We start from the raw sequence: 10,333 nt of genomic DNA on the forward strand, positions 1-10,333 counted from the left end.
AAATTTTGAAAAATTTAAAGAAAAATCTCAAATTGTTTTGGGCCTAACTATTTATTTATTTTTTTAAAAAAAATTCAAGGGTCTAAAAGAATTAAAAAAATGATTATACATTAAATTAAGATACAAAAAATCTCGCTTAGGAGAGTTTCAAACAATATCAAACCCTCCTCTCTATTAAAAGTCATTTTAATTATGCAATCAATATTTTTATTAACCTCTTTAGGAACGTGCTGTAAGAGTCACTGTTCAACATTTATCAACAGTTATTGAATTTACCTGATCAAAGTATAATTCAAGAATATCGTGAAAAAAATTCTAAGTAACCTTCACTACCTCTCCAAGAATAATCTAGATCAAGCCTCTTTCATAAAACGACTCTGCAGAATAATCAATCATCTGGTGTGCAATCGGTGTCTTTGTCACTTTGGAGGCAAAGGTTTGGACTGAGATTCTGTAGCATCAAGCATACTCTGCTCGTCTTAATGGTTGATTGCCAACGTTATCGACGTTGAGCTCTCACGTTCAAAATTATTGGGGTTTCACTATTTTTTTTCCTTTTCAACGGTCAAAGTCGTGAAAACGAAAAAGCCTAAGGAACTGAAAATCAAATCACAAAATTATTTTATTCATGAGAAACGCCTACAAAAATATGTATAATTGTTTTTCCATTAAAAATAAAAAAAAATACAAGAAATGTTGGACAACACGAGTTTGCAATGCAATTTGTTTTTAATTAGTCTAGAAATCAATGAAAATAAAAAACAAATCAAAATGTGTTTTGCATGTCTGTCAGTTGTCATGTAATAAAAATTTATATCTCTACATCTCTCTCTCTAAATATAAAACATAATAACTGAGCATGTTTTGACATTAAAATCTTTCATATTTTCTGAATCACATATGGTTCATCAGTTCACCATTTTCACTATATAATATTTATTATCACCTATCTTATCAATGTCCAATTTTATATATATATATGATATTGGTAGATCCAATCTACTAAAGCATCACTATAGATAAGTATTTTTTCATTGATATATGCAGAAGATATTTTATAAGATTTTGGATAAATTATAAAATTAATCATTTTATTTGTTTTAAATTATATTTTAGTTATTTATGTTTGAAATGTTACGTTTTAGCCACTTATATTATCGTTTTGTTACAAAATAGTCACTCTGCCGTTAAAAACAATCCTACGTGACTGTCCAAATGAGTTTTAAATGCCAACTTGAATGTCTAACTAGAATGTGAATATTTTCTTTCAGTTAAAATGGAAAAGAAAACTAAAACAAAAAAAGAGACGAACGATTTTTCTTTTCCAGTTCAAGGAGTAATTAATTTAAAATTTTTAATTAATTAAATTTATTTAATTAAGAACTTATTTTTGTTCTAGTTGGACATCCAAGTTGGCATTTAAAATTCATTTGGACTGTCAAGTAGGCTTGCCGTTAGGGAATTAATAGAGTTTAACGGTAGAGTGACCACTACGTAATAAAATAATAACGTAAACGACTAAAATGTAACATTTCAAACATAAATGACTATTTTTATGATTTACCTAAATTTTTCTCAAATTTATTTAGATAAGTTCGAATATTTTTAATTCAAATTGATGCGTTTAATTTATTTATTTTAATCAAATAAATTTAATCGGATTTAGATTTCTCAAAGTAATATTCTAGAGGGTACAAGAATAGATAGTAAAAATAAAAAAACCTTTTTTTTTAATCATTGGTCAGCACTGGTTTGACATATTATCAGAAATCTTCATGGGATCTGTATTGTTTGGTAAGAAGCAAAGCACAGCACAGCATGTGCATGGATTGGCATCTATTATTTTTATAATAATAAACAAATTGCTTTCTAAATTGTACTTATCTGTAAAGATCAATCTCTTACTTCTAAGCAATTTTTTCCCCTTTCTTTTTTGCTGTAAGAATAAATGGCAATAATCTATAAACTTTTCTCTCACACTGGGAAAATAATTTAAAAAAAAAGGAGGTAGGTATCTCTAGGCTGGATGAAGGAAAATGTTCATGTTTTGTATATATGTTTAAAAATATTTATTTAAAAATTAATTAGGATTATTCATTTATATATGTTGACAGATAGGGTAGAATCGAGAATTTTAATTTTAATTTAGATAAATATATGTAACATTAATACAATATATATATATATATCTAACCCGAATTTGACCCTATAGAGGAAATGTACATGCATTTTTTTTTCCATTTTCTTTTTCAACCAAATGCAATATTTCTGTACAAGATTATTTTAATCTTAGCATTGATGGATGGACGATGAAATTTCAGTGCTGCAAATGGGGCATAGCTTCTTCATTTGAAGCCACTTGCTTATGCAATCCAAGTGATATGGATGTTTACAATTAGGAAGTGCAACTAGTCCTTCTTCGTTTTCTCCGTATTCCACTTGACAAATTACGCAACGATCAATTTCGTTCTCGTGTTCGATGGATTGGAACTTAACCGGCACCAAGCATGAAGAAATTTCATTCTCGGATAACCCTCTTCTCTCTATTCCTATTAGTTCTCCCAGAGCGATCAATTCTTCATACGAAAAATCGTCAAGATCGATGTCATGTTCAAAATCATCGTTGTCATCATCATCATCATTATCGTAGTCATCCTCGGAATCGTTGCTATTTTGTCTATTGAGGAACTCTAGGTTACCTCCATCTTCAATATACTCGTAACTGGTGGTGTTGTTTTGATCGTGGAACACATCGCTATCATCATCGACGTCGTTATCGTATCCATCCCTCTCCACGGTTTCGAGCAATGAAAAAACCCTTTCTTGTTCTTGCAATGCCAATGCGACCGCAAGATCCGAATCAATTAGATCAAGTTGGGTGAAGGGCAGCATTTTGGATGACTGTTTTGCTCCTTCGTTTTCCATTGAAATTAAAACAACACTTTTAATGGAAGTTTAAATATGTTTACTTGACAAATTGCTGTATTATTATTATTCTGGAGATAAAGATTGCGAATGTGGAAATTTAAATTTCAGATTAAATTGTATTATTTAGTTAAAACCAATTTTTTCTAGTTAATCCATCTGCTACTAAAATTTGCTTTTTGATTAATTTGATATGGTTTAATGAATCCAACAGAATTAACCAAAAAAAAAATTATTTGTTTTAAAGTTATAGCTTTTCTTTGGTATTTTGGATGTATAAAATCATGTTATACAAGAAGGTTTTAAAGTTAATTATTGTTTGGTTATTTGAAAAAAAATCAAAATAGCAAAAATTTAATTGATTATGTTAATACACCGTGAATAAAAAATTAAATGCATTGTAAAATGAGTTAATTTGGTTAATAACAAAAACATGTCTTATTTTGAGAGATAGTAACAAGAGTGCTGGTTGTTTAGTTAAAGAGGCATGAGGTAGGATGAATTGGCTGTTCTTGGTGACCTGCCATAGAATGTGAGACACATATAGGAAGTGTGCTACATTCAGAAACAAAATATGTTAGACTTGATAATTTTAGTTAATTGCTTATGCTTTTTTTTGTATTAAACAAAAACCATTGTAAAATGAGATAATTTGGTTAATTGAAGTTTAGTTAGCTTAATAACCAAACTAACTACTATTTCAGAGGAGTAGTTGTATAACCTCAAACACCAAACCTTTTATTCTACCATTGCCTCGTAAGTTAATAATAATGAAAGATTAATAAATTTATTTAAATGTAATTAAATCTTAATTATAATTATTATAAATAAATATTATTATGTTGGATTTAAGGTTATTAGTATTTTTTATAATAATTATAGTTAATTAATTATTTACAAGTCTTTCTATTAATTGTTTGTTTTATTCAATAATAAAATAATAATGTTATTATTCATAAACAATAAGTCATATTCATACACTAACAGGGCATTATACATTCTCGCAATGTATATGGAGGAATTCACTTGTACATTTTCGTAACTCCTTATACTATTAATCTTTTAGTAATCCAAACTCGAATATGTTTCGAACATAAGAGTCTAGGTAAAATAAGTGAAGGTATTCTTTTTACAATGATCTCCTGCTATGATGAGGCCTTCCCTTATAACTTGAACCTTTATGTGCAAATTTTGATGTATGTGTGACCCTAATGTCATGAACTGTGTTGATATGCTTAATGGGTTTCCTTTTATAAAGAGCATCTCTACTAATCCCTACATTAATCCTATGATTTCTAGGCCTTAAAGACCTTCTTAAGTGAACTCCTTTATAATTTCTTAATCTACCTGATACTGAATGATTGCTTACCTCCATTGGTCTAGAACTGCCATATGAAAAGCTTTCGTCGTCTTCGCTTGTATCGGTTACTCTTTTTCTTCGCCTTGGTCGTCGTCTTCGTCGATCGATTCGCTTGATGTTTTGAAGCTTATAGCAGAGGAAAGTGCAACAAAATTCCCAAGATGAGAACCAGCATGAAATGCATCCCCATACCATTCTACACAGACCATGAGCAATGCATTGGCAAATACCCACTTTATATAGCAGATAAAGGTATAAGAGAACTGCAAATCATTGAAAGGAACAATTGAATTTCTTAAATTAAAAAATGGAAGATGAAATGTTAGATTAGAAATAAATACTTTGAAACTTACCGATATAGGATAAAACCAATACCATGATCAATTTCAGTATATTGGCAACGCAAAAATTCTCGATGTAACAGATTAAATCCCATGTTGATCCACAAATTGAACTGAAACATAATCCTCCAAACATGAAAAATAAGAATGCATTGCACAAAGAAAGGGGAAATTTAGTTTTTTAAACAAAAGATTTGCTTAATCAAAGTTCATAATGGCAAGATAAGAAAAACAAAAGAAAATCTATTACTCAAAACAACTATGAATTTTGAAGAGGCTTTGAAACGGGTGATGAGTGATTTTAGGATTGAAGGAAATTTACCTGCAGGATTTTCCAGCAAGAAAATCGAGTGGGGAGCGAAAAAGTTTGCCAATGGCTTGGATGAAACCTGAAAAAACTGAACCGACCACGTTCTCCATCGTCAAAACTTTTCAGTTGTAATGGCAAAAGCCAAACTGTTTCTTACGGATTCTGATTTTCTTTTTGTCGTATGGATTCTCATTAACTGCTCATTTCTGTTGGAGAATTTTAAATAACAACCTAATTTAACTTTAAATGTATTAAATAAAAAATACATGTGTCTTTTCTCGATAAAATAACTATTCACCTTAACAAAAACTACCTTTACTTAATTTAATTATTATCTTATAAAAATATATTTTTATTTAAAATTAATAATATATAATAGTCTTTTATTTTATAATTATTCGAACATTATATTTATATTTTTACTTTAATTATACTTGCATCCATATATGCCGGAATTTTTATAAACTTTTATAATAGTTTATTTAATTAATAATAAAATTAACTAATTATATTAAATAGTAATCATTTGTTTAAATTTTTGTTAATTACAAAATTTAAATTTATGATAATTGTGAAGGATGGGATATGGTTTTAAATTGATTTGTGATCTATATGCATACCAATAATTTTTAAATACATTATATATCTATTTTTAAAAGTAAAATAAAATAATCAAGTAATAAAATAATCAAGTAATACAGTGTTTTTGTTTTTAAATTGAATCATTTTGAAAAAGTATTTGAATATTTTAAAATAAATTTAAAGTTGAAATAAAATTATTATAACAAAGAGGATAAAATACTTTTTTATACAAGATCTAGAACTATCCATAATTCTTACTCAATTCTTAAATAAGAGAATAAATCGTTTTCACGCTCGAATCCATGTCCTCGTGCTAACTAAATTAAAAGACTTCATCAACAAATAGTGTAAAATGTTGAATGAAATAAAACATGATCTAAAAAATAAATGAAAGAAATGATTAAACTATAAAATGGAAAAAAAATGTAAAATACTACATATACACGTACATTTTAATATATAAAATATTCACAGAAATTTTGAAATTTTAAATAAAAATTACAAAATTTTTAATATTCAAAGCCCAACTAAGGATGTCAAAATTGACACCATTCTTGGACAACCCTTACCTTCCCTTCTATTCTTACCAAGATACACACAAAACCCCCCTGAATAAACAATAAATAAAATTGCTAAATATTAACAAATAAATGTTATATATATATATATATATATACTTTCAAGTTATTCCACCTGAACCGTAATGAAGCTTTTGAAGAATCAACCTCAGTAAAGTAAATATAAGATGATGGATAATAACACAAATGTATAGAATTATCATGACTCAAACAACAACCAGCCAGCTTAATCAAATTCAAAATGTTACATTAGAAAATCTAATGTGATAAAAATACAACAGTGGAACATCCAATCAATTACTATTATATTAATATTAAGTTATAGCCATCCGATTCCTAATGTTCGAACAGTTTGCCGTAATGCTTGCCAAAACTATGAAAAATATAGAAAAAAATACCTGGCAAATTGGGAGCATGGTTATAACAGCAACTTGTCGAGGTCACCTGGTTTGTCCCCCCTACTGCAGCAAGGTGCACGAGTCCAACCACCGTTGATGTTATCTCCAAATTAATCATCCCGAGACAAGGAATTTCAGGCAAGCTTCTAGCATTCGGAGGTTGAGAGAGATATCATCTTTAGATCTTGCTCTTGGAAAAACAATGAGCCAATGGCAAAGGCTGCTTGATGATAAAGTTCAAATATCTAATCTCAAATGGAAAACGTTTTGGCAATTTCAACTGTAGTTTCCATCGATATTGCAACTGTTACTGTCTTCAATTTTGGCAGATTTTTTCTCTTTAATATCCCAAAAGTGGGATGGTAAGAGGGCCTTTTGTGAAGGTAAATCGGCGATAAAAAGGAGTGTCTGAGCCCACCCAGCATACTCCCCATATTTGCTTACAAATGCCTCTGCCACACGGCTGCAAAGCTTAGGTGTCAAACGGGCACCGGCTAGCTCAGGAAGGAGGTACTTTGTAGCAATCTTGCACACGAAACAAGTAGAACATTTCCATGTTAGAAATTCATGGATGCGTAGAATACAAAAGAAGGAAAAAAAAGTAATTTCCTAGTGATCTAATCAATAACCATTTACAAGTATATAAAATGATGCTATACCAATCCAATCCATATTCAAGAAGCGAATAGTAGAGAGGAACAACATAATACTAATTCGAGCATTTAATGGAGCAATGGTTGTTTATTCATATTTCGGCAATATAAATGTTCCTCAGCTAAACATCGAATGCCCCTCTACTCAAACAAACAAACAGGTTTCCTTCAAATAGATGCAAGGATTTTAGCAGAAGCCCCAACACTCCCATCAATAACAGAAAGCAACATGATTTTGAATGGTTAAATCCACTTCCTAATTAAAGTTAGTATTGATTTAAGCATTATCAACCTAGTCAAGTCATTGGTGCAGTGCTCACATATGTAACATGTAAAAGATTAGACTATCCATGTTGCACGACTAGCTATATACATAAAGCATACCTGCCACACATGCGTGTCAACCGGAATGGCATGGTGCTGATCGAGAGAGAAGAGAGCAATACATGCTGCTACCTTGGGACCAACTCCAGGTAAAGTACATAGAGCATCAATGGCCTCTTGAAGATCCAGTTTACGAAGAGAGAGAAGCCATTGAGCACCTCCATCCGGTTTTGATTGCAAAACATCAACTGTGCCAGTAATGTACTTGGCCCTGCTCACCCACATCATGAAATACCCACATAAGCCACGATTCCAATGAAAAAAAAAAAAAAACCACCGAAAACCTCTAATTATCAATGAACAATTTACTAACTGATCATTATCAAGGGACTATACATATATTAAGCACTACATTACTGTTGTTACTCTTCAATGTAATCCATGATTCCAGCAGAAGTGACTAGGTCAATTTCCCACTAATTGTCGTCCTTTTGGCTGTTGGCATCACATATAGTTATTATATAAATTTAAAGATGGGAGATACCAATTAACAGTCAAAATCTATGTAATACAACTTGTTAATGTATTGAATTAAGCACGATTACAAAGCCGAGAAATGCATAAAAATGACCAAGGAGTATTATATGCAACAAGAAATTAAGAAACTTAAGCTGCTACTAAGAAGTATATATTAGTATTAATGCAGCAAGCAATCAGTTGAAGAATGCAAGTGAAGAAACTAATAGGAAGAACAAACTGATTTACCTGTAACCAAAACCAGCCTGTCTAAGCTCTTCCTCAGAGACAGCAGATAAACGTTCCAATGAAGGGAACTCATGAAAGTCAAACCCACCAACACTGCCCAAATGAGTACCCAAAGAGGAAATGAAATCCACCATTTTAGTAATCCTCCCGATATTATTATTAGAAGAACAAAGGAACTGAACCAAGCACTCAACCGGGTCCTGCCTCAAAACCCGAGCACCCTTCAAACACTTGGCTAGCTTGGCAAACCTGGAGTCATTCTCAGAGAAAACCTCCCAGAGCTTAGCCAAGGAAATGCCCACGTTGAGGAAATCGAGGAGGGCCAGCTTGGCAGCCGATTCGGAAGGGGTGAAGTGGATGAAGTAAGAAACGTCGCCGTTTTGGAGGTGCTTGAGGGATAGCAAATGGGGTCCGATGGTCCCGGTGTACTGAAGCGGGCCTGTTTGTTTCCAGCGGAAGGTTTGGCCGGTGGGGAAAGTGAGGGGAAGGGAGAGTTCGGTCTGTGAGAGGTTGAGTGGCACCCATTTGGGGTGGGATTTAGGCTTCTTGGAGGAGATTGGTGGGGTATTGGGGTGGAGGGATTTAACTGGCGGCGGCGGCGGCGGCGGAGTTGTGTGTTTGGTGGAGGCGGGGGAGAGCGGTGGTGGCGAAGGTGGTCTTGGTCTTTTCATTGCTAGGGGAGGTTTCAGTGAGTGCATTTGCTTCCTTTCCCCTTCCCAGTTATTCCCTCTCGGCTCAACGATCAAAAACAGGAAAATCGACCCTTTAATGGGATTAAATTTCAGGGTTTTTTTTTTCTTTCTAATTTAATCTATTTAAAACAAAAGGTCAAATACATCTATTAGTCCCTCTATTCTGCATAAGTTACCGGTTTAGTTTTTATATTTTAATTTGATTTATTTTTTGAATTGATCATACTTTTCGAATTTAAAAAATTTACTTATCCTAGTATTTTTCGCGCCGTTCCTTTCTTCTTCTACAGTTTGCTTCTTCTTCCTCTTTCTTCTTTCATAAACTTGTTAGATCGTTAAATGCATGGTAATTGTCCATCATAGTTTAAATGAAACTTGGTGAATAATGAGATTCAGCTCTAATCACTCGTCGTCATCATCCTCAGATATGAGCAAAAAGCACAAAAAAATAGTCTCAGTTTTAGTGGCACTTGGTTCCTTAAGTTCCGGCGAAACGGGTAGAATTAGCCGAAATATAGCAAAATGATCCGTATTGAATAAAATTTGAAGCGGAATGAAATTTATAAGTGTCTGTCTAGGTTTCTTACCAGAACGGATTACTCTAATCGGTACGGATGATACCGGTACGAAATTGACTTATGTGCTTGCAAGTGTTTAGTGGTTTTTTTTTTTAGGATTTTATTCAAGTTACGAAATGGTAAAAACGACTTCATTCACCGTGAGCAGAGATTAGGCCCAATGTTTCGGTTTGATATTCTAAATTACCTGAAAATATCATGTCATAATTTAAAATAAATTTATATTATTTAATTAAGGTGACGTGAGTTCAAGCATATTTTAATATATTTTTCTCCAATTTAAAGATTGGAGGAGGTTATGGGTAGCATTAGTCATTATATAAAAAATTAAATTTAGTTTATAGAATTAAAGGTAAATTATAAATTTAGTCGCTTAAGATTACCTTTTTTTTACGTTATATAAAATATTATTATTTATTTAGTAAGATTCTTCTCATGAAATGTATTTTAAGACAAAGATAATATGCAACTTTAAGTTATCAATTACATATTTTTATGAAAATGGCAAATTAATTCGATTTTTTTTGACACAAATATTCAACTAAGACTAAAGCAACAAAAATTTTTCTGCCAAAGAGGTTTGTGCTTCAACAAAGATAAATTATTTGATTCGAGTTTTCCTGAAAATTAACTTGATGAAATCTCATGCTCTTCATATTAGAAAAGAAATAATCTATCAAGCCTAGATTGATTTCCGATAATAAGTTAGATTGTGGGATCGATTGCCTGTCTCGAAGAAATTTGAGGGTATGAGCTTTAGAAATTTGCACTGTTTTAACTTCGATAACAAGTGGCTAACACCCTTTCTTGTTCAACTTCGAATATCT

General features: G+C 31.6%; 3 protein-coding genes across 4 annotated transcripts; all 3 read right to left on the bottom strand.

Annotated features, from left to right (window-relative positions):
• Nucleotides 1-2,289: 2,289 nt before the first annotated feature.
• On the bottom strand, nt 2,290-3,033 carry LOC108463591 (E3 ubiquitin ligase BIG BROTHER-related-like). Its single transcript, XM_017763515.2, has one exon. It carries the CDS (start codon nt 2,923-2,925, stop codon nt 2,290-2,292), a length of 636 nt encoding a protein of 211 aa, XP_017619004.1. The 5' UTR covers nt 2,926-3,033.
• A 245-nt stretch (nt 3,034-3,278) lies between these two features.
• LOC108463504 (uncharacterized) lies at nt 3,279-5,141 on the bottom strand. Of its 2 annotated transcripts, XM_053028622.1 has the most exons (4): nt 4,949-5,141; nt 4,639-4,739; nt 4,295-4,548; nt 3,279-3,480 (listed from the first exon to the last, which is right to left on the bottom strand). In XM_053028622.1, the coding sequence occupies exons 1-4, from the start codon at nt 5,044-5,046 to the stop codon at nt 3,403-3,405; spliced, it is 531 nt and encodes a 176-aa protein (XP_052884582.1). In that variant the 5' UTR covers nt 5,047-5,141; the 3' UTR covers nt 3,279-3,402. The 2 variants fall into 2 exon arrangements, with proteins under 2 accessions (XP_052884582.1, XP_017618924.1); XM_017763435.2 differs by lacking the exon at nt 3,279-3,480 and having other exon boundaries at nt 3,872-4,548.
• A 1,181-nt stretch (nt 5,142-6,322) lies between these two features.
• LOC108466057 (N-glycosylase/DNA lyase OGG1) lies at nt 6,323-9,014 on the bottom strand. Its single transcript, XM_053028623.1, has 3 exons — nt 8,237-9,014; nt 7,532-7,742; nt 6,323-7,019 (listed from the first exon to the last, which is right to left on the bottom strand). The coding sequence occupies exons 1-3, from the start codon at nt 8,932-8,934 to the stop codon at nt 6,771-6,773; spliced, it is 1,158 nt and encodes a 385-aa protein (XP_052884583.1). The 5' UTR covers nt 8,935-9,014; the 3' UTR covers nt 6,323-6,770.
• Nucleotides 9,015-10,333: the final 1,319 nt, after the last annotated feature.

This window comes from Gossypium arboreum, chromosome 5 (genome assembly GCF_025698485.1).
Source record: "Gossypium arboreum isolate Shixiya-1 chromosome 5, ASM2569848v2, whole genome shotgun sequence".
In the NCBI taxonomy this organism is placed as follows: domain Eukaryota; kingdom Viridiplantae; phylum Streptophyta; class Magnoliopsida; order Malvales; family Malvaceae; genus Gossypium; species Gossypium arboreum.

What these genes read in the sequence shown, in the direction of transcription:
- LOC108466057 (XM_053028623.1), bottom strand. Translation starts at nt 8,934, where the DNA reads ATGCACTCACTGAAACCTCCCCTAGCAATGAAAAGACCAAGACCACCT. An exon ending in CAGGCTGGTTTTGGTTACAG is followed by an intron (nt 7,743 to 8,236) that starts GTAAATCAGTTT and finishes GTGGGTGAGCAG; the next exon opens with GGCCAAGTACATTACTGGCA. An exon ending in TTGACACGCATGTGTGGCAG is followed by an intron (nt 7,020 to 7,531) that starts GTATGCTTTATG and finishes TTCGTGTGCAAG; the next exon opens with ATTGCTACAAAGTACCTCCT.
- LOC108463504 (XM_017763435.2), bottom strand. Translation starts at nt 5,046, where the DNA reads ATGGAGAACGTGGTCGGTTCAGTTTTTTCAGGTTTCATCCAAGCCATT. An exon ending in CTTGCTGGAAAATCCTGCAG is followed by an intron (nt 4,740 to 4,948) that starts GTAAATTTCCTT and finishes ATTATGTTTCAG; the next exon opens with TTCAATTTGTGGATCAACAT. An exon ending in ATTGGTTTTATCCTATATCG is followed by an intron (nt 4,549 to 4,638) that starts GTAAGTTTCAAA and finishes AATGATTTGCAG; the next exon opens with TTCTCTTATACCTTTATCTG.
- LOC108463591 (XM_017763515.2), bottom strand. Translation starts at nt 2,925, where the DNA reads ATGGAAAACGAAGGAGCAAAACAGTCATCCAAAATGCTGCCCTTCACC.